The sequence below is a fragment of the Bombus flavifrons genome, chromosome 14 (assembly GCF_040668555.2).
Source record: "Bombus flavifrons isolate JBK064 chromosome 14, iyBomFlav1_principal, whole genome shotgun sequence".
In the NCBI taxonomy this organism is placed as follows: Eukaryota; Metazoa; Arthropoda; class Insecta; order Hymenoptera; family Apidae; genus Bombus; species Bombus flavifrons.
In genome coordinates, this window is record NC_138455.1 from 7,128,993 (window position 1) to 7,156,236 (window position 27,244).

General features: G+C 38.1%; 1 protein-coding gene across 2 annotated transcripts in view; it reads right to left on the reverse strand.

The window, feature by feature from the left end:
- mwh (multiple wing hairs) overlaps positions 1-26,497 on the reverse strand; it is a 50,911-nt gene extending 24,414 nt beyond the window's left edge. The window contains exon 1 of one of the 2 annotated variants that reach the window (XM_069126724.1): positions 24,092-26,497. In XM_069126724.1, coding sequence (XP_068982825.1) covers positions 24,092-24,294 — 203 coding nt within the window. In that variant the 5' untranslated portion in view covers positions 24,295-26,497. Of the gene's footprint in view, positions 1-14,133; positions 14,349-24,091 lie in introns of those variants that run through there. The other variant, XM_069126725.1, reaches the window with a different exon arrangement.
- Positions 26,498-27,244: the final 747 nt, after the last annotated feature.

Below are 27,244 nucleotides of genomic sequence, written 5' to 3' on the forward strand. Positions count from 1 at the left end.
ACGAAATTGCGAGACGATTCGCCATGGTGCACACAGAGAGGTTCAATGGCACGTAGCTCGAACAGGGCCAAGTTCACTGGTGATATCAACCGATTCTACTTTAGCGAGCCAGCGGTGTGTCCCTGATGAGGCGAACGTGTTTCTGGAACGCAGGCTTGGAAATCGGGTCGGCGACGTGGAACAGTTGCAACAATCGAATCATCGACGATGTGCGAGTGTTTCTTTCACGCGTAACAGTAAAACGCGATTGATTTAACCGATGATGCAGCCTGATTTATAATGACCCTTCGTTAGAGCGACTCTGCACTTTGTCAGACTTTTTCCTCTCGTTTCAGCAACGTCGATAAAATAAACTGTCCGGGGAAGGAAACGTTCCTGGTAATTGTCCGACCGCTTAAAATGTCGCCGTGGTGCAATTTGCACCGCAGCGTTCCTTCCAGCAGGCATTCCTAGCATTTTAATTCCTCGAAAATTGCGAACACCGACTGGATCGGCCCGTTATTGCGAAGACTCGTCGGCCACAACGCCATGGCTGGCTCGCCGTGTACACGAGAGGATGATGGTCGCGTGCACCATGCGAGAGCGCACGTTCCGCCCGTGAATAGGTAATGCAATGCTCGAGGAGGCGCCATGACTCGTTCGAGTCGGTGTCCTCGTTGGCTTTTGCCGTGGATCTGCACCGCGAAAAATCCACCGATCGTCGATCCCGCGTCGTTGATCTTCGAACAGGCCATTAGCGGGATATGCGAGAACATGGAATTTCTTCCTTCCCTACGTAAAGTTCTGTCTTTATGATGGTATACGTTTCTTTTCGAATCGATTGTACTCCGATCATCCAGATAAAACACTCAATCTGATACGTTCTCGATTATGCCTCTCTTCGTTTCTTGTCTCTCCTTTTTCTAGGAATTCTACACCCTTGATTTGCCGAGTTCTTTCATTTTCTCTCACTTAGTAGTTCCACTACTTGAACAATATTCTAGTTACATATCGACATCAATGTTAGTACTCAATTCTATTCTATAATTAAATACTCGAATCATCGTGAAATTTTTCACCGTTCCCTAAATATAAAAAGAGCAAAGTTTCTTACGAGCACAAAGATCGGAATTAGAACATTCGACAGAATTTACTCAATTCACCATCTTTCTTAATTCCAAAAAGCTCCTCTATTCTACTTAAAATAAAAATTCCTGTCGACTACAATTTAAAAAAGTAATAATTCTATCTATATTCTCTGGAGACAGAAAGCTGCTCAATTCTATTTTAAACGAGTTCCTGGAAATCACGATCCGGGAATGTAATAATTTCATCTATATTCTTTCAATGTTTACGCGTGGGTAATTGATTTGTTTTATCAGTCAATATTTCTCTGGAGAGAAATAAGATAAAGGAGTGGTCCGTACAAGAAGTAGTTCTCCCTCGCAATTACTTGGCGAAATGAAATCCATTCGGCGCACGGTGTTTCCTCGGGCTATTACGACGAAGGTCGCACGAACTGGGGAAGTACAGTTGAATCCATAGAGCCGAGCACATTGTAAGCATCACGGTACTCGTAATGCTTCCCGTCGGCTGTTTGCTCGAGGTATCGGTTATCTCGGGCCAGGAAGGATGAAGAGAGAGAATGCTGGAGGAGGCCGCGCGCGATCGGCAAAAGAGGCGCCACGACTCGATGCGGTTACCTTTATCCGCTTCGAATCCTCCGGAAAAATCACGTCGATCGAGACTTCGGATCGTCGATCTTGACGACCATTAGTGGACTACACGAGAGAGTCCAGAGAAATTTTTTCGCTATGGCACCACGATTCTCCTCTAGACGGTGGAATGCTAACCGACGCCCGGAAGTATAGTCGATCTTCCATAGCTGATCTTCCAGCGACCGAGAAAGAAGTCAATTCGCATTCCCGACGAATTCCCTGTTGGAAAAACATTGTTGGATATTTTCAAAGGTGCTCTGCAAGTTTGTCCAACGTAAAACAGACCACGTATAAGTATACCGTGTTGCGTAACGCCTCTTCCTCCTTCCTCTATTTTTTTCTTTTTTTTTTTTCTTCCGACCATAGACAATCTTCGTGAGAGGCAATTCGCAGTCAATTAATGGACCCCATTGAATGCTAATGTGGCGTTAATAACCAAGAAGGATGTGTCGAAATACCCGGGGATCCGCTCCTATCGCAGTCACGATGTCTGAAGAACGATGTTTAAACGCTCAAGATCGGTTTCGGTATTAGAACCGTGATATAATCCTAGTCACGGGGCATTCGAACACTCTTCGAGGTTATGAAACGTGACTACGTTGAATAATGCGGTCCGCTGGCGTTTTTGTATCGCTTTTAACGGGACTGTGACCAGAGGATCGATTGTAAAGAAAGAACGAAAAATAGTGAGTGAAAACTGGGAAAGAACACGGGGAATAATTACCGTTTTAAAAAGAAGTCGTAATATGAGTCGAAGAATCGGGGGTACGTGAGACTTTTCCGTCAAGGAACAGAAACGAAACGTTCGTTACTTGGAACACTGTAATTGCTGAAATTAAGTAAACTGTAAATACAACTACGGGAGTTACATTCTCCCGGGATACGAAAATGGCGCGTAGAAGTGTTCGCCGCTCGGTAAGAAAAGAACAAGATCCTTAGCTGATGATAATTAGCCCGGCAACTACTCTCTTTGGCATAAAAGGCTAATCTACGATTAACCTAGCCATTTTTTCTGGTCATAACATAATGCTCGCATTGCAGCTCCGGTAATTGTTCGCCATTTTTTAATTCCCGCTATCTGCAAATTTAGATCTCGCGGTAGCTGCATTTAACCACTGGTTTGCGCGTCTCGACTATCCGTAATTTCCACTTTCTAAAAGTTCGCAGCCCGTCTGTCCAATATACAAACGAGCAAATATTATCTCATAAGAATAGGTAGCGCATTCGTCTTTTCAGACGAGGAATCGCGAGGAATTGCGTTTCAAATATTCCAGATATCTTTCTCAATTCCATATTTCTTTAGAAGCTAATCTACAAAATTTCAAATTCCTTTAGAACCTAAACGTCATATAATCTTCGATCGCACTGGCATTCTAAATACCTTTCTCAGTTCGATCTTCTTTGGTACCTAATCTCTATAATTTCATAAAATTCCTAAGAAACAATCGCGTCTCGATGTCCCGATGTTGATATTCTAAACCCGAACGGCCGTATGTCTCAATATAACGTTTATTGCAAACAATATGTTGCCGAGAGTCCTCCGATGACCGCTTTTCGCGAGGCTGTCACGCGTGACGACGAGCCTGGTGGAAAAAAATTCTCTCGATGACCTCGATACGGAATGAGCGCGAAGGATGTTCCAGGACGCGTGCACCAGGATCTCGGATGGTTGTATTGATTACAGTATTCCGCGACTCGCTACCGTGGTCGAGACACGAGGCAAAGAATTGAAAAAACGAGAGAAAAGAAAGCAGAGGTAAAGGACGATGGGTGGAAACGAAAGAGAAGAGAAGCTACCACCGCCGCCGCCGCCGCCGCCGCCGCGGTTCAGGATAATAAATGTGAGATTGGATCTCGCTGGTCATCTCATTGGCTTCGACTCGCTCGAGCGAGCAATGATCGAGATTATTTGAATATCGTCCGGTAAATACTCGCTCGGCCAACTGAAAATGACGACCGTAAACACATAGTTGACGATTATAAGCAAGCAAGTCGGACCTCCTCGGGGATCACGTTGGAAACTACGAAGAAAAGTAGCGCAACTATGTGTTTATTTCTCATGATTTTCTTCTTGTTTTCCCAAGGAAAAGTTTCGAGCAACTTCAGCGGGGATTATCTATTCCGGATGGAATCGAAAGTGCGCACGAACAGCGAAATTACCTTGGCGAATGTCGATCGAGATATTCGATCGACGCTGGTATCGCTGCTTGTAAGGATGTCTGAAGCGCGACAAGATTTTTGCGTTCCAGATTCGAGCGTGTCTGACCAGTCACGGCCGTGTCTACTGAATTTATCGTCACAGCTTGTGAAACTGAAAATAACAGAGGCGTTCCTCGCTTTCCAAAATTTCTCCCGTCTATAATTAACGATGCATTGTCCAGTTTATACATCTTGTATGTGTTTTTCTTTGATTTTTTGTTGAACTGGAAGTTGGTTCGAACGAAATTCCGCCACTTGAGGCACGATTGTAGCTGGACCGGGAAGGTAACACTTTCCTCGTCGGTGATTTTCATACGCGCGTGCGTAGACCCGGCTGATTGTTAGTTGTTATCGCATTAAACATGACGAGCGAGAGTCTGCGCAACGGGAAATGATACGTTGTTCATCTACGTGCAACAAAGACAAGAGAAGAATTACGACTCCGCTAAGGCTAGACCGTGGATCGTCTAAACATAAAGACCGTGCGCTAACTGCATTTTTACCATGGTAATATCAACGAGTCAACGATGAATCCGCGTAAACGCTGCCCTCGTCCCGATAAATTATACATTCAAAAATGTCCGGCCGTGCCTGCTTTTAAATATTTTTAGTCCGTTAACCCTGAACTGGACACGCAAATATCCAACCTCAATGTTGCGTTTCGAAGAAAAATGTCGAAAGAAATTTTAAATGGGAAGATTGTGTTCAGTGTTTGCAACGGTCCATGAGCAGAGATATAGAAGACATCGTGATAAAAGTCTGTAATAGAAGACAACTGGTCTAGGGTGTGTCTCGTTGGCAATACAAATCTAACGTGTGCTATGAATCATAAGCGCAGTAAAAGCGTGCAAATAACCATGTCAATGATCTCACTTACGTGCCGACAAGACGCGTTTAATAATTTGATAGCGTTAAAAATTAGACCGTAATTTATAACTGTAATTTCGCAAATAAGAGAAGTCTAATAGAATCAAGCTCGTTGTTCGAGTGTTTCCTGTAAAATTTCGTGGTAAAAGCTCGGCCCGCAAAGGGCATTGTCTAAGGCTTGATTTACAATTGTGATTTGGCCACGTGAGATCGTGGCTGGCCAAATAATATACAGCGCTCCTTAAGTGGGTTGTTCGCGTTCCAGCCCCAGTCACGCTCAAAAAGCTGAATAACATTTGAATGAATTGTATCCGTAGCGTGACCGGTTGCTGGTTGCCAATTAAGTCGATTTCCAGACACGAACTCTGCCAGAAATTTCGATAGAATGTTCATCCGACTAGTCGATTAATTCTTCGAATTTCGAAAAATTGCTTTCACACGCATGTTTCAATACCCACAGAATACTGTCAATAAAAGAATTACACGAATACTTGTAAATATCGATGGAAGAAACTACCGAGCAGAATAAAGCGTATCGATGTCTACTCGAACGATCTGAAACCTCTGACGATCTTGAAAATGATTTTCCATCGTTTTCCTAGAACTGGTAGACTGTAATCCGTTCCCGACGTGAATGATTCGTGTCCTGATGCTAGCCGTTGTATCCACAGGAAATTGAAGTCATTAATGCTCGACCAAGAGACGAGATACGCCCATTGGTCGTCGCTTCTTTCCACACGAACACGCCACTTTCTACCCGAGGGGCCGAAATGCTTTCCACTGGAATCGCCAGGCGGAAGGCGTTACTATTTTTCTTTTTTCTTTTCAAAGATATCGTCGATCAAGGAGGATGGTCCAATAGAGGGATTATCGTTATTAACCCATTAAGATGCGTGAAACTAGTGCTTTCTACCCTGTCGTGTGTCTCCGATCGCGTTTCATGGCAGTTTCTAACGGAAGGCCGTATCTGTTTTCCACAAAAAGATATCGACCACATGGATAATTATTTTTTCCCCGCGGTGAAACGACGAGCCGACGCTTCGTTTTACGCCAGGACGATTTGCAAGACAACTTGCAGCTCCGAAAGGGGAAGTGGTCGTTTTACTTTTGTGACGAACCAGCAGTGCGCAACGCGTTCGTCGTTGTCCTCGCGATTCCTCGCCTTAAGAAGGAACTAATAAATACGAGACTCGGCTCCTAAGTGAAATCTTCACGTTCCTCCTGTATATGTGTAACGTTTCATATCTTTTTCGTATCGCGTATCATTCATTAACGTCAATTAAATTCTATTTCAACGACGCGATGTTTTTACCGATGTCGGTGAACGCGAAGAAAATGGCACTGCTCCTCGTGTTATTTCTATCCAGTGGAATCTTCTATTCAGTGTTTACACAAGGTGTTTTCGTTCATTTCTGTGATCGATAATGCAATTTTTCTAGCAATCGATACATACAGCGATTACAAATATTATTTGCGAATACTCTTATTTTCTAACGAACCGTTTTCTACGAGATACTACATTTTATCTTTATAGGATCAAATGTCTGTAATCATATGAAAGTATTACTAAATTTAATATACTTTGATCTAATTAATTAGTATGTAAACGCTATAATAAATATTTACAATGTTGTACAAATACTTTCCGTAGCGTCTGTTCAAATATATAATATACTAGATATCTGAATGTATTATCATTAATAATTATTATCGATGCCATTAATTATTATTATCCGGTTATCTCAACCAGTTATGCAATTAGCTGAATAATGACGCGTGTGTATATTTAATGCACACACGCTGTTTTCATAATTATTTTAACTCTTATTAGTTCCTTTTATTGTCCAAATAATTCTCAAACAGGGTATATCGACGCTAAATTCTTTCAATATCCATTGAACATCCTTATGTATATTTTGCGTCGATTTCCAAGAAACCGGTCTGAAATACACGTTTCCCGCTACCAGGTTTAGATACGCACACGCGTGTTCGCCTATCCGCGTCTATCCGCCGATGCTTTCGATTTTATACAAAGCTTGGCAGTCTAGTTGAAACCTTAGAAAAGACGAAAACCATTTCAACGTTGATCCTTATTCGGTCTTCAATACGTAGCATTAAAGGCAACTCATATTGAGGAGATTAAAGGAAAACCCTCAGCGTAAAAAAATGTATAATTTTTAATAAGAAAAGACGAAGAAAATGACTCAATCCCTAGGCATACAAAATCTTCCATGCAACATTCACTTCTATGATAATTGATTAATACAAAAACTTCAGAGTAAAAGATATTTCCAATAAGAAAAAGAATGGAAAAAGTAACTCAATCCGATGCTATCCAAAACCTTTGATACCACATTGGCCCCTTGTTGATTGGCTTTTAACAATACAGCGATACGTAGCTCGTATTGAAGAGATTAATGCAAAATCTCCTGTCTAGAAAATGTCATTACCACCGAAGGAAAAAATGAAAAAAGAATAGCTGAATCCTCTCGCGTGTCAGTGTTTCCACGACGTTAGTAGAACTGTTCGGTAAGTAAGTGGTGGTTGGCGAGAGACATCGCTCGATCGGACTGAGCCATTGGGCCCGTCGCGTCGTTGCCTGGCAGCTAGTGTCCATTGTGAGGTCGTGTGCCGTTATGAATCTCTAGTTATAAAACGGATCCTTCGTCTGCCGAGGTCCCATCTTTCCCTCTCGCCGTGAAACGCATAACTGTATCCTTTACACGGGCACACGTGCACCACTGTGTCGTCTGGCGAACGGAAGAAGATCGAAAAAGAGAAGAACAAATAAGAACAGTACGAACCTAAAGTGACGTTTGACACTCGGGACCAAGAGAAATCTAATTTACAGCACCTTATAAAACGTTCCCCGGGTTTCGTATCGCTGTTGCACCGTTACGTGCTTCGATTCCTTGCGTTTTGCCGCGGCGAACGTTTGTTCCCGCGGCGACCTGTCCACGGCTCGCGCTTCTTGCGCGATTATACTTGCTTGCATGGAAGAAATCTGAGAGAAGACGTGAGTCGAGAAGTTCGTTGAAAATTTTAAAGAAGTTCTTGACTCTGTGTGACAGAGATCATAGATGGATATAACGATTAGGTATGATGCCTTTTGATATATTTTCGTTGTTTTTACGCGGGGCGATGTTGATAAATAGGAGGTCACGTTGGCAATTAATTTTCGACGTTTGAAGTTTCGTTAAAAAACCCGATCCTTGAAATAAAGAACAGTATCATTGACTGGTAAGTAAATGCGATATATCTTCTCTTACGTATACTTGAAAAATGGAATGGTCTTAATTGAGAACATTTCATAACTTCCACATTCTAATTTTCTATCAGTTAGAGGCAAATGTATAGAGAAAATCATTGATTTTAACGCCCCCACTATCCCACTGAAAAATATCTGTTCACTTAACATCCGCAAAAACGATTTCTAACTCATTACGTAATATTGAGATAGAGTGTCGCTGTCGAAGATCATAATAATTTCACGTTACTCGGCTCAATGTCGCTTTATCTATTGCCGCTTTAGCTATTAAATCACGATATTCCTTCAGTGTCATACAAAATCCCAACAACATTCTATCGTTCGTTTGCCTCAGACATTAAAACACTAATACGTAGCTACTTTCTTGGCTAGTTTCCAAGTCTGACAATAAGACTAGAGAACATCAAATGACTGCATTTGTCGTGGCGTAACGAATCACGGCGGGTCGTGAGAACGTTTCCCTGGGACAAGGGGAAACGATTTCGCGTACAAAATCGACACTTCCGCCGGCGCGAGTGTGTCTTTGTTCTGGCCAACAGACAAAGGAACGCGAAGTCACGGCTACATCGACTGTGCATGGCTTGGCCAGCCTATGCACACTGTGAACGAGGCTTTAGGAACTCCGTGGTTGGAATGCAGAGTCGCCGTGTGTAACGGGCATGGAATGCGCGAGAGGAAGTCGTGCGCGCTCGCAGAAATTCACGTTCGATCGGCTGAAATTCAGGCACGCCAGCCTCATTTCCCATGCAGGACGAGGGCCACGGCATTGCTACACGTGCTCTTAACTACGTGACGTGTTTACATGGACCACTAGGAAACGACATATACGCACCGTGATCGCGTGAAAAGGTAGCCTAGAGTGATTTATAGGTATTTCGTTATAGAGAAGATCCTGCTCTCGGAAGATGCAGTGGAAGAAATAGTTGTCAGAGGAAAGATAACTATCCGAAGCTTGAGCCATCAGAATCTCAGAGTATTTCATACTTTGAATCTCAGGAGAAAAAGTCGTTGGAAGATTGATCGGACATCGATCGATCTCTGACAAAATATGGCAAAGTATAATTTTTCATTACTAAAAAGTGCCGAATCTAAAGCTTAAGCGAATGATAAACGAAACTAATCTGGTTGTCATTGTAGCGTAACAGCTTCTACAATGAATCGTTGGCACAGTAGCAACTAGCTAGCGTGAACAGATCATTACCTCGTTGCCGGTTTCCGATCGTTCGCGGGACGATTTAATGGACCGTTCGCAGACCGTTTGCTCTGTTACAGCAAACCGATCATCGTCCGTTTCTTTCGCCTTGAGAATCCTCTCAAATGCTTCCGGAAGCCGCTGGATAAATAACGTCTCGTAAAAACGGAGAACCTCTACCGTGGTCCATGGCGTCGATCCGCTTACATTTTACATTGATGCAACAAAAACCAGATACTTTGATTATTCGTTCAACCAGCAACAACGTACACATTTAGGACGCTGCTCTTTCTAACATTCATAGCGATTACACGCTCTATTTTCACGTCTATCGACATTGTTTCGCGTGGAAAAACTGAGGAGGGAAGCTCGAAGAATCGTTTAGAACCGTGACAGGCTCGTTCGATATTTTCTTTCCTCTTGAGCAACGTGACTGGAATTACTTGGATAGAGTAGTATGTATAAGAGACTACTTAATCCATCAACGAAGAAAATGCTTCATCGATGTAGTTAATGAATCACTCGAGCGGACGCACGTCGGTTAAACATCGCAGATCTGCATAGAAGACAATTAAGAGTCGTTAAAATAATTCCGGTTAATTAAATGTTTCCAGTTGACGGACAGACGTCGCGATGGAAAGTCGGTTTTGTTCGCGACTTTCATCTAATTAATCCGACTGTCCCTGTTTCTCGGTGATATATCGCAGTGTGGGTGGAAATACGGAAATAAATGGTTCGCGTATGTTTAATAATGGATCTGAGGCTGCTCTAGCTTGAAACGGTAACGGTGAACGGAATCGAAAATAAGCGTCCCTGGGTGAGAGAAAAAAAATGTAAAGATGTGGCAGGTAATTGGACGCCGGTAATTAACGGATGATAATCACGATAATGATTACGGCGATGACGACGATAATAGTGGTATCGTTGTATTATGCTCGTAGCAGGTAAGTTTACGCGTAAATCGCCGCGTTTCTCACATTTCTTTCAGTCAATCGACTAATTTATGGTTACCGTATCTTCTATATTTTCAACGTTTAGATCATCTGGGAACTTGTTGCAGATACGCCAGTACCTGCTGCTACTAGCAACGGAAGAAGAAAAGAGAATAAGACGACGTGCATGAACAGGAAGAAGAGGAAGAGGAAAAAGAAATGTACCACGTTGGATCAATGAGAGGCGCTTTCACGATAATAAATATCTCACCATTTATCACGTCAACTGATTACGCCCGGAAAAACGTTACCGATTACCATTTTCAATCATCCTCGGACAGATCGATTTACGATTTCAGTCATTTTAGCCGGTCGATCATTCATCGTGTTAACGGCAAGGGACACGAAGTGAGACGTGCCATTCGAATGGCACAACCGCGTTTAAGAGCCGAGGCGAACGCGTTTTGTCGCGGCAATTAACGAGAAGGAACTTTCTTATTAACTTTCCTCGAAGAACAGCACCATGGTGAAACTTTTACGCGGCCGCCGTGGCAAAGAATAGAGAAAGAAATTGTCGCGTGCCGGCCGGCTTCTCCAATCGTCACGGTCTATATATTTTAATTTTTAGTCTTACTGCTCGGGTAATCTCCCAAGGATGACAGTCGCATTTGTTTGGCGTATCATCGCGTGCGCACGTACCATATTAGTTTCTAACAATTTAATCGGTAATTTCTTGATGTTACGGGAAAGTGATCGGACTCGTCGAATGATACCGTTTCGGATAGTTAAACGCCGAGAATTAAACAAGCTGAAATACGCTCGCTAGCGCCGAGATGTCCCTGAACTACTTTCCAACGCGGAATGCGAGGAAACTATCAATTTAAAGAGACACGCTTGAAAAACGGAAATTTATGCAACCGCATCTGATGAGGATGCAAGTGTTTGATAATACAAATGAGTACATTTTAGAAAGTTCGATAAAAATTAAAAATTCCCCTAGATTTAATTATCGACAATTTAACGGCCGTGCGAATGCGTAAAGTTCAAGTACCCCAGAAAACTGATTGTAATCTTGCCTCGGAATCATATACAGAAATTTATCATCGTTACACCCGTTATTTCATATCCGGATTATTATAAATATAATTGATGCGTGTTCATTAACTCGACTCGAGTAATTTACATTCCTAGATCTCGATTGCGTTGTGCGTAGAGCAGTATTTTAATAGAGTGGTTTCTTTCTCTTGGTTTTTTTTTTACAAGTGCTTTTAGTGGAACTTGTTTAGTCGCTTTGATTAAAGTTCGTATTTGTCCTATCACCTCCGATCTGAATCAGCGCGCTCGTACTTTTTTCTAAACGCGATTCCCCAGATATACGTGCGTGTGTGTGCAACCGTTCGTATACCAGAAATTTAATCAATGCGACTGCATGCAATTAAAAGTAAAACGTGTTTTGAACTTGTCTTATCGTTCTCATTAAAATTGGAAGAGCATCGCTGTATTTCTTTACGTTTTGCTTTGGCTAACGTCCGCAGGAATTAACGAGCAACTTATTCTCTCCGATGTGGTAAAAGAATCGTGTTTCTTCAGCCTATCTCCATTAATATTACACTGGTAACATACGGTGCTAACATACGGTGTAGCGGAAGTTCTCATGGAAACAATCCGACGTTTCCAAAATATTCATTACTCGTTTATCTTTTACTTATTAGCATCGAGTATCGTGAAAAGTGTATTCGTACGATCAGCGTGTTGAAACGATTTGTACTTTCAATCTCTAATAACACTTGAAGGAATGTATACCATGAATTTTAATATTCATATTTCAATTTCACTCTGTCGGATAAAGAAGATAGCAATTAGAGATGTGATACGTCTCTCCGCAAATAAGATACTCTCGTTACCACTTTCTACGATCGTTTAATCCGTATGATAGCTATCTTCCGTTCCTGTATCTGTAATTACAAAGGGGACGATTAACATTCATTCATTAGCAACAGTGTAACAGTTTGCAACCCCGACCTGATCTACGTATTAACATATGTTAAATAAATATAGAATAGGACCGATCGGACGAGTTTCTAGTTTCAACCCTTTTCCGGGATTTAAATTCTATTTGCTCTATTTTACAAGCTTCCCTCTTTTATCGATCGTTCTGCTACACGAAAGACGTGGCATGATGGAAACTGTACGTTTTATGATTAGCTCGGTATAACGTATGTTGGTGGTAGAATCTGTTTATTAGTATCCGAGGGCATTAAATCGCTCCGTACATCGTAAATTGGTACCAAGTTACAAGTTACGTTTAACGAGTGACCGTCAAAGGAGTCCTCCTCGTGGTCCGTGAAACTACAGCTGCACGAGCACGGAGGAGAAAAAGTGGTCGGTGCGTATTTACGTAAATTGGTGCGTATGCCGGCCAATAAAATCATTACGTTGAAACGGAGAATCTATGGGCACGAAACCAAGCACCGTTATGTATCCAGGATGGACATCGAGCGGCTGATTTACTTAAATCCGGAATGGCAGTCGTTCTCATTATCGGTCACTTTATTCCACGTGGAAAAGGATGTTGAACCGTACACGTGTATCCTGATCATTTCCAGGTTGCTACTCGCTATATTAAAGTTACAGAATCTCATAATGTTGCTAGTGAAACACGAATATCTGTTTCTTTTTCTCCGTCTAGACAATTTGTTTTCGTTAAGATAAGATATCTATTAGGAGGATCGATTCGTACATGAAATGTCCGTGACACGATTCTTTCACCGTGACGTGATTGATTGGTGAACATTGAGAGGTGAATGTTCTCCGCCCTGTGCCGCAAGGAGGAGAACGATCACGTAAGAAACGCCTAATTTATTATGCCTGACTACTCCCGTATCATTAATTTCTCCCTGCCTAAATAATTACTCGAGTTCGCGTTAGTGGTTCGCACGACTTCTGCATGTGCACACCCACGCGGTTATGTAACAGCCGTACCCTGAGTTATTAGGCACCGATCCACGGCTAACAAAGAAAGTAATTGCCACAAAGATACCGCGACAGCGTTAATTGAATCGGAGCCAGGAATTTAGCAGCGTTTAAGGCCTCGCCTCAGAGACTCGTAATTCTCTTTCGTCGATTTGCCCAAGTTTCCATTGTCCCACGGACACGTTTCATAATTATTATTCATCGCGAATAGATGGTGAAAGAATAATAGTCCCGATTCCACGGCTTGTTTTTCGAATAGACTCGTTCCGCCGTGCAAGGGTTTTCATTCAGGAGAACAATAGTATTCCAGCATGTTTCATGATTGTGTATGCAACAAAGAGCAGAATATAATAACGTCGGTGTAATCATTGGCGAGAAAACGTGCCGAGTGATTTTGCATTAAGAAAAAAGACGCGGTATTTTATAATTGCCGTAATTGGCACAAAACTAACGATCATCGGTCTTTTTCACGGTGAACATAGACGCGTTCTCGTGCGCTGGTTTATTAGCAGCAGCAGCTCTTCGTCAGGTGTGCGTATGTGTGTAAAGACTAGTTGCCTGATTCGTAGTGGTTTGCGTGTTTCCTTTTTACAGTCGACCGTGTGTGAATGAAATTGCACGACTCGTTAAGGTTTTTTTCACGGTCGAAAATGCATTAGAAGGATCGTCAGAGTCGGAGAGATCCAGAACCGGCGTTTCCTTAAAGGGACGAAGCGAGGAAGTTCAAACGAGATCCTGTCGTCGTCATCTTCGGGAAATGGTCGAAAAATAAAGGACATTAACGTCCTATGTTCGCGTGCATCAAGACATCTTGGATAACATGTCTTATCGGTACTATGTATCAAACATAACAACTAATTTTTAAATAGAAGTTTCTAAGCAAACCTGTCCTCACAGACATTTCACCACGTCCAATTTCCAAAATTTCCACGATGGTCTACCTTTCGATTATCGCACAGAATCGGATTCAATAAAAATACAAAATGCAGAATGCAAAGAGGTTACCTGAATTTCCTATGAGTCACACGTGATCCACGTTCAACCTTCCCGATGCATGGTTCGAAGCGCACGTGAAATAAAATTTATTCACGAACTAGCACGATGCAGATGAAAATTAATTTTCATTGTTGAAATCGAATGCAACTGGCACGACTTTCGTTCACCGGGGTCTCGTGAAGGAAGAGACATTCGTTGACGCGATCCGCTCTTTAAGACGACCGGAGGTTTACTGACACCGGCGCCTCCACCTGTTCGTAATGTAAGCCAGGTTTCAGTTTATCCTGTGATGCGTCACGTAGAGGGGCAGAAAGGACAAACGTGAAGAGTATGTGGTCGATATTCAGTCGTTTTCTTACCATATATGCATGTAAAATAAGCACGAAACAGACACTGAATGGTAGATCTAGCTTTTCGAATAGGTAATCTTCGTCACGGACGTAAAACGATTGCAACGGTTATTGCATGAGTGTTATCGCAGAGACTCAATTCACGAACAAGAACTAACTGCTGTATTAAACTGATTTTTAACGTCGCTTTCGATCACATTTATTCTCATTCTGTGATGTGTACTTGAGAATATAAAAAGATGGCGATCGTAAAATTTGAAAAAGTATGAATATCGAGCTATTATAGATATCGAATTGAAAGAACATCTTTTGAAATAGCTTTATACCTTTATTGTGTATTATTGTTGTACTTACAACATATTAAACGCTAGAACACGATGACGAAGTAGGAATTTCTGAATAATCAGATGAACGTTCAACAGAAACGAATTTTTAACTTGATCTTCGAATTAGCGAATGCATTAGTTTAATACTGAATATGGCCACAAGGTGGCGGATGTTACCACGACTTTGATTTGGCGGGAACAGAGATACGTAGGTGAGAATTACGTAATTTTGAACGATGAAAGAGACGCTACCATAATATTCAAATATCAATTATAGTCGTGCGAATAAGTGGACGAATGTAAAGATGTCCATCATTGTATTATAAATGAAGTGGCACTACAGACAAAATATGTACTGTACTTAAGTGCAGTAAATAAGTATTATAGAAGTACGAAACTATAGATTTTGCTTACGATTATATATAAGGTATCTTGTTTTATATCTTGTTTGTAATGTTATACTACAATCTAGTTTCAATTCTACTCACTCTAAATATTGCAATCTTATCTATTCTTGAATCGGTAACATTGGGACTGACACTTAGATGGTAAGGAAGTTCAGCAAAAATGTGACATACGAAACTTTGCATATCAAACTGTATATATTAATTTACGTGTATATGATTAACTATTAATTATGATTAATGATATAATTATGTGTATGTAATTTGCTTCCCCTTTCTTTTGTCTCTTTGTTTCATCTCTTTCCTCATTTTGTCTCCTTTCATCTTTCTTTTCCTTTTTGTACCTGTTGAATTCATTCTTCCTCTCCTCTTCCTGTCATTATATTTCTTTCATATCCCTAATAATTCTTTTCTTATCTTTCTTTTCCTTTTCCTCTTTTGTTTTTGCTTTCCATTTTGTTTTTTTTTTTTTTTTCGTACATCGAACTGTGACTAACGAGATACGATGGTACACGAAAGTATTCAAACTTACTATAGGAACTTTTGTATGAATATAGAATATATTATGTTCATTGTATGAAACTTCTTGAAAATTCGTTGGCACAGTAATGAGACACGACAATCGTGATGATAATAGTAAAATCTGGAATCAACTTGAAAATATACGAGACATTTACTGCAAAACGTATACTTAGTGAAAAAATAGTACACAACGTGAACATTAGTTTTAAATGCAAAATTAGTGCCAAAGATGATCTCATAATTGGTGTGTGTATATCATAGTTCATTAATGTACTGAATAATTAACTGTTCAAATACGTGATGATTTTTGCGAAGTGTAGTGTTTTCAATAAACATCTTGTAATTTTTACATACGTTATCAGATCTGTTTCAACTTTTACCAATCACTGATTATTAATTGCGATAGTCGTATCTCGTTACAATGCTAGTGAGATTTCAAAATGTTTTGTATAATGTATACAATAAAAGTTTCTAAAAAGGTTAGAAAGATTTTATTTTAATCTTACTTGTCAATATTATAACCTTACTTCACATTAAAATCACATTTTATTTTGTTCTATCTCGATCGAAAATAATAAAAAGTGATGATAAAAGAATTTTCAATGTCTTAAAACATTTATGAATAATAACAGCAAGTATAAAGAACATACACATAATTGATGAAAGTTGCCATACAAATAACATATGAAAAAGTCTTAAAACATTTAGCACTTATAACATTTATACGAATAATTGATTATAATCGTCAGATTAACAATAGCGTTAATAATTCATAATAATTTATGAGTAACAAATAATTAATAAAAAATTTTCATACGGATGAAATATCAATAAGGGAATAATAAATATGTATATGTAGGCTCGTCTGTATACATATGTATGTACAAAATATAAGTTAATCATAATTCCTTCGGCCCAGATATTATTTTATTTTGAATTAAAAATTATCTTTCTTCAGCTTTCTATCTATTAATCAGTTTCTCGGATTCATTTATGTTCGTCGAAAAAATACTAGATCATTTGTGTTTACTTTCTATAGTTTCTACGTGCATCTCAGTGTTCAATCTAATATATTATTTTCTTCTTTTTACTTTTGAGACATAATATGTTTATTGTTGAAAACATATCCTTGAGCATAGGTTTTTCAGGAATTTGACGAATCCTATTCGTGCATACGCATCTAACTAGCGACCTTCCCCCTCTCTCACTCCTTGCCAGCCGAAATTCACGGAATAAATCGCGGTGCTGGAGTCAGTTAAGCATGGACAATTAGAAAGATTAGACGTACATTTATTCGTGTCACTTCGCGACAAATATCTTTCGTACTTTTATAGACATTTTTCTACCTTCAAATTCACGCTATCATTATTTTCACTTAATTGTACGTTTTTCTTTATTACTTTATCATAATCTATTATTTAGTTATCTTATTTTTTATCGTTTTTTTGGTTGCTCCGGTTGCTTTGGATTTGCCGGTAGTTCGTTTAATGAGTTTTCGAAAGACAATTTGATCTTGATCATTAATTGATTGACAAATAATTTGCTTTTTTTATACATTTGTATTAATATTTTGTTCTTTGTTTGCGCAGATTGCAATTATTTGATTCCGAGGGAAGCTTGAAAGTATTAGAGAGGTGCTGCGAAATTCGAAAGGACGGGATGAAAGTCAAAAGGACGCCATGGTGATTAACGATAAATTTGATAATTTTTCGTCGAAATGAGGTAATATTTCATTTATTTTAAGGAAGGCAAACGTATTTATATGTTCGTTTCCTGTTTTCAGTTAGGCAATTGGTAATATTTATTCACTATGGAATTGACTCCATTTATTATAAATATTTTGTGATATTAACTTAATTAATATCTACTATAACAAATTCTAAATTTACGGTTTACTAAGAATACCCAAATGAAAAATGCAAGATTAAGGGAATTACATTTTTCTTTCGAATATATTAAAATATGTTTCCGAAGAAGTTGAAAAGATTATTTAACATAAATTTGACATAGATTTTCTCGATTTTGTTTCATTTGAGTAAGAAATTTAAATAACTTTTAAATTTTGTTTCATTCTTCGTAAATTGTCTATAATATAATATTGACTATTAATTTCGTCATTTTAAATAAATTCTATTACATTCGAGAAACTACGCTATCACAGACAAGTTTGAACAGGTTCTGCGCATCGCTTTTTTTTTTGTATTGCGCAGCTTTGTTTAACGGTCAGAAAAAGTGCGCCATGTTGCATTAAAAGGAAGTCACGTAATGCATAAAGTATTTGAAGCTGTAATGGCGGACGTTCAATTTGGCGGGTAATTTTCACAAATCAATCGTATTATGGAATATTCATATATATACACATTTGACAATAATAAAAAATACTTTGAAAAATATTTTAAATAAACTAACGATATATTTTCTTTCGTATTCTTGGTATGATATTTCTATGTATTTTTTCGTTCCTTGATATGATATATGATTCTACCTATTGTAAATAAATAATAATTAATTCGTAGTTCTAAAAAAGCAGTATTTTCGTAAACAAACACTCGACTCTCTATCCCTTAACTCTTATAAGGTTTTTCTTTCAGAATATTTTTGTAACCGTGCGCAATGCGGTTGGTAGAGTCAGTGCTTGGTGCGTTAAATCACATTTAATATTCACTTAGAATATAACAACTTTCATTAAATTTAATTATAATAATCAGACGCGAAATTAGAGTCAGTGTGTTCGCCGATTGTCATTTGACTTAAACGGACGCGTCAATAGTCCATTATTCTTTTTTTTTTTTTTTTGTTACACATTCGTTTTCGGTAGTAGAGTCGCAGGTCTCGCAAGAGGATAAAGCCTTTCCTGGAGTTGAAGAATGTAAGTTTTTCGTACACTGCATTTTAATTTATTTATCGAACTAAAATCTTAAAATTTTGCTATTGAAATACACAATAAGAATGTTTGATATCGTTCAGAAATTGGTAGAGACTCAATTTCTGTCTGTCATTGTTGTGTTAAAGTTCCACTTTTTATATAGTAATTAAACTTTATTAGAATTTCAAATCTTTTTATTATTAAAATTTGACGTTTGAATAGAGTTTTATTTTTCATTGTTTTAAGTTTTCTAACAATCACAAGTACGTTTTCAAGAACATCTTACAATATTTAACATGTTTTGTTACAGGTTTTTCATAACTTTCATATTTTTTCCTCTTCTTTGGGAAGAATGTAGCTGTGTTTTAAATTTATACATGTAAGAATCTTTGCACATTGTATTTTGTTAGTTTTATTCTTTGTATTTCGCTGTAATTATTATTAATTAAAAACTAAAATCTGGTTTTAAATTTTTATATTAGAATTTTAATTTTTATTCTAATTATAGTTTATTAGAATAGAGTTTCATATTTTATTTGTGAAATTTTTTTCACAACTTAACAACAATTTAAGTATTTCTAAAAATAAATTATAATAATTCATATTTTGTTAAAGGTATGCCACTTCTTCCCCTTCTTCCTGTTCCCTGGAAAATACCTAGTGGTGTTTCAAAAACCAAAAATGTAAATAACTATCTATTTTGCATTTTATTTAAGCCGATTTCTTATATTTCATGATAATTATTGTTAATTAAAAAATAAAATTTGGTTGAAAATCTGACAACTTGTAAACTTTTCATTCCTAAATTGAATATTATTAGAAAAAATGTCTATTTAGTAGAAATTAGTCTTTTATCATTTCAAACTTTTAAAGTAATTAACGCCGTCATTACGAATAAATTAAAATATTCTATGCTTTGTTACAGTTTTCTTCCATTGAATTCGACGATTCCAATTTGATGATGGCTTGATGACGAACTCCCTTGGATCAGAACATCATCGAAGGCAATATTCTTCACATCTAACCGTGAGTCGCATGTATTTATGTTCCTCCGGTCACTCAATCACGTCGAAGGATGAAAGGTCCGAATCGACACGGGTGATTGGTTGTATACGTAGAATTTTTGACGAGCATAGTGACCGCGGGTATTTATGCCCGTGAGTAGTAACATTTTTTGTCTATATTTTATTTATTAGTTCAGGATAGGTTTTCTTGCACACCGCGTTTTTAAATGTTGATGATAATATATATAATATGTATAAGTATGATATTTACATACTGCAATATAAAGTATTTTGTATAAGTAATATAATGTTGATAATAATATAATAATATATTATGTTATGAGATTATAACGCTGATAAAGATTATAAATGATATTTATTTTAATTTTTACTTTACGATGGTATAGAGCAGTTTTATTACTTGAGTATGCACCGTATAATTTCAATAAAATTCAGAAAATCTAACTTTGTCTGTCCGTTATGATGGATGTTATCAAATTTCACGTGCAAGAAAACACTTCGCGACAGGCAGATTTCAGAATCAAAACAAGTTTTTAACGTTCCTTTGTGTTTTCAAAGATATGTTTTGATAAAGATATCGCCTGAGGATATTTCGAGTAATAGAGTTCATTTAGACTCCATTGTTATTCATTGATATAAATATTACTTGTATTGAATCTTATTTTATGTTTAATAAATATGTATATTCTTCGTTAATTTCCTTCATTCCAGTTTAATAGTTTAATTGTTCATTAAAATAATAAAGTAAAATAAAGTATAAAATTATTAAAATTTGAAATGAAATTGGATTGTAAAATCAAAGAATATTAGCCCGTTAGATACAAAATATAATAGATAGGCTAATCATATTTTTAGCATAGGATTTTCAGGTTTAACCCCTTCCATGTTCATTGTCAGAATCTCACTCACGTGCCCAGGTGCTTCTTGGGTGGGAGGAAGGCAATGGGCATGATGAGTAGTCTATAAGCTTAACAATTTTTTCAGCGACTGACGTTGCGTTAGCGAATCGTGCACGACGTATTTTCCACTGTGTGTGTGTATGTGGTTAGGCCGTGGAATTGCGTCGTTTTTGCTATTTATTATAATATTGAAATAGTTATGGATTCGGAAATATGAATCCAATTACCATTGGAAATAACATTGTTAGTAAATAGGTATAGTGGATGTAAATATTAATATTACTAATCTCAGTATTAAACTACAATGATAATTACATTGAGTAAAATACGACAACCTATTCCAGTCAAATTATTTCTTTAGATGATGTACATATACATGATTATATACGATTATGAGTATTTAATTAAAATTGAAATTTAAATATACCTAGATAATTAAAGTTGAAATATATAGAATATTTTTACGCAATGGTCGCTAGCCATCGTCAGTCGATTTCAGGAAAATGGTACGTACTTTAGAGTGTGAAAGTTGTATGCCAAACTCGGGTGTCGGAGGCGTCCCGGGACGTCTCTCTAGTGTAGGCCTTTGCGCCCGGGTTATGTGTGAGAACCGTGGAGTGAATGTGTTGGTATGCTTGTTTTATCATTTTTTTCAGTTTTAAATAGAGGTTTCCGGATAGGATAGGTAGCATATTTTCTGGTATGAATGTTAACTATAAGTAGGTAGGACCGGGCAGGTTGGCACAGTCTTTCGTCGGGTAGGCGCGTTTTCGCGTGTCCAACCTGTTTCAGGAAATTTGGTTTGAAAAATTGACGGTGAAGCTGACATCACGAATGGAGCATACCATTTGTCTTGAGCCTTGCCTATCGATTTTTCGAATATCGCGGTCGTGGTCGCGAGTGGGTTCCGAAACGAACGTTTATTGCTCGAGCTTGCACATGCGAACGGACAGCGGTCGCTATGATCGTTGGTCGTCCATGTGCGCTGGGAATAGCATCCGCGTTTTATCTTTTTATTTTACCTTTATAAGTTATTTTTTATTTTGCGATTAGAAAGACTCGAGCCTAGATTTAAGTTTCAGCGGGCATTGCGCCCGAAGAAAGAAGAGGCTGTGAGCCGAAGAGGCCCGGCAAACTGCCGTTCAAGAGGGCAACTACCAATGACTCTCCATCCTCTGGATCATCCAGAGCATGGAAAGTCATTCTCGTTACTACTTTGTCACTATGCTCGCTTTTAGTATTTGTAGTAGTAGTAGTAGTAGTTATTTCTTTTCTTTTTTGGCCGATGTATATGTCGGTCCATCGTCACATTGGGTAGATCGCGGTTTTTCTTATTAGTGTCGCGAGAGATTAATTACGGGTTGAATTAAAGTTGCGATAAAATGATAATCGTGTTTGCTTTAGAATTGCGAATTATGATATCGCGATTTTCTTTTGCAATTTTGATTATGAATTGCCAGAATTTCTAAAAGAGTAATACATATGTTTTCTTGTGTCCTTTAAGATTTTTCCTTCATTTAAGATTAGATTTAAAATTATTAACGTTTCATTAACTTTATAATATTGCAGTTTGTACTAGTATAGTATAATATTTGAACTAGTTTTTTTTCATATATGGATATTAGTTTTATTTTTGTTTTAAGAATTAATGTTGTGACCTTCAATCGCGATTGTTTTAATTAGTTTTCTAGTTAGAGTTGCGTCGATAAATGATCGAGTTTTTGAAAGTAGCGTTGCGCTTATATTATGCCCAATCTTCGACTGGAAGCGTGTTCCTGCTCCTGCATCACCAGATGTAGTTTCACCAGTAGCCTCTTATATGGCTGCGCTGGACCGTTATTAGTGTTGCGAACATTTATTGTGTTCTTCTTTCAGATGTTTCTTTTTTCTTTTTTTAAGTACTAATCCAATAATTAAGTATGTTCCAGATTTATTAACTCGTAGAAAGTGTAAATTATATATATGGAATTTTAATCACTATTGAGAGATACATATGAACAAACGACTCAAACACGGAATAATAGATATTAAAAAAAGAAACAAATATGAAGAAATGTTTAATCATTGGTAGTTAATTACATATATCTCATAAAATTAAAATAACTTTTTTGTGGTTTGTGTCTGTTTCAAGATTTATCGTGAGATCGACTGAAGAACAATTATATCATGTATCCCACACAACGCTCCAAACAATTTCCCGTTCTTTCCCTTTATGACATTTAAATTTTTGTGTAGATAGGTTTCTTTTATATGGGATCCCTATAAATAGGCTTCCAAATTTTTCTAGTTAAGACTCGTAGAAAAACAGTTGAAAATTCTGATACTTAGGATAAATAAAAGGACCTCTAGATTTCTGATGAGTAAGGTTTAAAGAGATCTCTAGGTTCGTGGTAGGAAGGTTTCTACATATAAAGACCCTTTTAGACCCTCATAGGTAGAGCTTATACAATAGAGCTTATATTTTATTTTAATCGATTTAAATTCAAGTTTGTTTCAGAAATATCTACAGAAACAGTGAGAAGAGGAGGTAACAAAGTATTTCAAGCTATAAATATACGATACGCTTTGAAGGAATCATTTCATAAAATACCCCTTCTCCCAGCCCCTTTATTATATTAAGATATTTGTGTAGTTAGAACTCATGAGAGCTTTGGGTCTTTACTAGGCAAATTAAATTAGATTATCAATTCAGTAGAGGTTTTCTTGAAATTAGCAAATAGGATGCTTTCAGTGCTTGCGGTTAGTTTTGGGTTAAATGCATGCATAATTAAAGTACTATTTAGTAATAGTAGTAGTAGTAAATAGTAGTAGTAGTATATAAGTTTTATATTTTTTACTGTCAGATTTAGCTGTTCGCGTTGGTTTTTTAAACGTTTCTTTTGATGTTCCTTTTGTACGACGATCAGTGGTTTGAACGTTTTGCAAACGCACATCAAAAGAAGAATTTCCTTAAACTTTTGAATACAAAATTAGTCAATTTTCGAGTAAAAGGAAGGGTGGATGGGATCGTGGATATGGAGGATCTCCACTCGCAGCAACCTCCACGTGGTGAGACCCGGGTAATTGACATTATTTCATATATAATTACTAATCGCATTACTATACGTGATACAATTATTAATTATATAGCGAATAATACGAGCTGATTGGCTGCGATCGCGATTGCAGTTAAATTATTTATTGTTATTATTAGATATTTATTAAATAGTCTCATTGATTTCTGTATGGGCAAAGACGACATAGGTTTTCATCTTGTAATTGTTCTTGAATAAAAATATGTTCAATAATTTAAAATAGTTGTCGTTATATTTCTTGAAGTTTATCTTGCAATACTAAACACTTCATTTAATTCTGTATTAAACTGAACAATTATTGCACATATTCATATTGTAATTATAAGATATGACCGCCTGTATATTATACAGAATCTGATAATAAGGTTTAATTGTAATTCTAAGTAATGTTGTCATATTCTTCTATAAATCACTAAACAATTCGTTAAATACCTCCCTTGCATTTATATACAATTCCTTACTTTCCTTCATTATCCGTGATATGGTAGAAAACTGACTTACCTGTCGAAAGTAAGACTGTCTTGTCCATAATCACACGTGTTGCATCCGCTGCACCTCGATGATAAATCAGATTCTCGATCGGCATCATCGGAGCGACCATGTTCCTTTCGATGATCAGTTACTATACTCCACGTTCTATGGATAAGGTAGAATAGGTAAAGCGACTTGCTTCGTTGGCAAGGCTGCGATCTTGTGTTCCCCATTTTATCAGTTGTTAGTATTTTTCGACGTGTATTTCTTTATTTATCTTGACTTTTATTGCTTTAATCAGTTCTCAAAGAAGGTTTGAAATTTCGATAAATATAAACTTTCACAATTTGCGATCATACGAAGTAAGGTAAGAAAGCACTTGTTTCTAGTTTCTTCTTATTTCATACCTTTATAGAGTTTCTTCTATTCTTTTTATTTCATTCGTTTACAGTTCCATTCTCTTCTATTTCCTCAGTTTAATTCGTTTTAACGCTACGAGATACATTGACGATATGCACCGCGTACAGAGTGCTTTTTGTAATCCTCTTTGCTCGCAAGATTTTTCTCCTTATCGATCAGATATCTTGCGTGATACGCCCACATTCCTTGGACAATGAGGAATTTTTCTCGCGCGATGTCTCACCGATATCACGCTATCTCCTGCATTGTCTTTGCCTCCATCAGCGTGTGTTCGTACTTGCGTAATTACAGGCTTGGCTGACCCCTCGAAGGGTGCATTTATAAATTAGCTGCGTGTGTCTACCCTTCTTTCTCCATCGGCGGAAGCGTTAAAAGCACGTCCTCGTAACTTTATTAACATATCTCGACATGCAAATCCATAAATTATCCCCACGACTTTAACACGTGATCGTTTAAGCGATTTCTATGTCGTTATTTGTACGTTTCTATCGGGTGATATGCGAACAGTACCTTGATTGCATAATGTCATCGATGCACTTACACGTGCACCCTCGGATCGTGCTCGGTTGAAACTTAATTTTCGCTTAATTACGACTCCATTAATTAGAGTAATTCGCTCTACGGGTACAATTATAGTCTCGTTACTGATACCGGTACACGCGTCCTTGCTACGATTCACGCGACATATTATCTTCGTGTCGTTAACGTCATTAGTGTCACAGTAGACGGTGGCTCGACGATTCCCATACTTGTTGCTCGTGTATAGCCATCATGTACGGCCCCCGTTGGCGCACTCGGATGGAAAAGAACGAGTTGCTTCGAAACGCGTCCTGTCGCGAACGTCCACAGCCATTCATCTTATCCAGTGGCACATTAGACCTTTCGTCGTGCAAATTTCTTTCAAATCGATATAACGGCGTCCCGATGGAAATTTCGAACGATTCACGATTGCCTACGTACCACGCGGAACGAATCGAGAAGTCTTATCGTTCCATGCCGATTTACAGCGATAAGAATCTAATGAACAGTTGGACGAATCAATTTGTCTGAAGAAAGTAAACACTGTTCGTAGCAAGTGTTAAAAGAGGAATTGATTAATCGATGAATGACGAATGACACGACGAGCGGAACCTGTGTGAACTTTTGCAAAAACCCAGCCAGACGGTATGGCTAGAAAACCTAGTGATCCACTGACACGCGAAAAATCGTTGAAACCGTTATTACGCTGCATTACGAGCTCATTCCGACGCAGGGAGCATTTTTCCTCCGTTTAAGGCAATCGATTTCTTACGCCTTTCTTTCTTTCTTTCTTTCTTTCTTAGAACTGTTATCCGTAGTACTGTTCGACTTGTTTTCTCTCAAACGACCGAGATCGCTAATGATTCTGTCTCTTTAGTAAATAGATCAGACATTCTTCTTACACATGAATCCGATTCATAATAAATCAAATTTCATGGTATAAATATGGCAATATCTCCCGATGCTATTTGTATCGTAATATTTACCAATACAACGAGTCGTCACAAACCGTCTAGTTGAACCATAATCTACGCATTTCGATCGCTCGAACGGTCTCGTACGAGGTCCTCGCCGATGCGTGTCGCCGGTTTAATTGCACTGAATTTCTCTCGAACGCGCGTCTGTGTTAAACGTAAAAAACGTTAGCTCTAAAATCGAGTGAAACTTGTCGAATGGCCGAATCCGTCTTATAACTTCCTGTCCACTGGAGAATCACATTTCACTTTCTTCGACGTCTGTGTCACGCGTCACTGCCGCCGACGTTTACCACACACTTGGTTTTCAATCGTGTTCCTCCTTTCTCGAAGCGGCGGGCGTTCGCTAATTATATATTTTCTGACGTAGGTTGGAAATTGGTGCGTGTACGCGAACCCCATAGGTATGTATCGAAAGGTCGGTAAAAATCCTTGCACGAGAGGCTGCAGAGGCATTCACCGGGCGGGTTTCAACAGCCGACTGCCAACTCGTGAATGCCCCGAGGTGCACGTGTGAGCATCGCCTCTCTCCAACGAAGCTCCTCTACATCCCGCCTCGCGGTCGCCACCGACGTCCAAGAGAATTCACGAACCGCGTGTGGGTCAAGCCACGACCTACGTCGCACCAGTGCCCTGTAGGTCGCATCGAATACGTGTAAACAAGGCATCGATTCACTGGGTCAGCTTTCTCGATCTATTAACCCTTCATGGTCGTACGTTGATCTGAACTTTACATTTCGTTCCGCTCTTTCTACTTTCGACAGTTATTCGGTCATTAAAACGAAATTAACTTATTAATCTTTCGTGCTTTTACGTACATCTGAACTTTACATTTCGTTGCATCTTTTTTTCTGATATATGAGATATACACGTATGTAGTCTTTTATACTGAAACTTAATTCGATACGAAGGTACGTATGGCAATGTAAGTTATTTGAACGAAATTGTTCAATCTATTAACTTTTTATGGCTTTACGGTCGACTGAGTTTCATCTTTCGACTTATTCTTTTTTTCTTTTTAGATACAAGATATATGTACTTTTTTATACTGAAGTTTAATTGATTACAAATACGTCGATGTAGATTATTGAAACGATATTGATGAATCTATTAACCTTTCGCAGTTTTGCGTAGATCTGAACTTTATACTTTGTTTTATTCTTTTAACATATGAGAAATGTATACTCTTTTGTGTCGAAACTTAATTCGACACAATTATGTCAACGTAGATTATTGGAACGAAATTGGTTAATCTATTAACCTTTCGTGG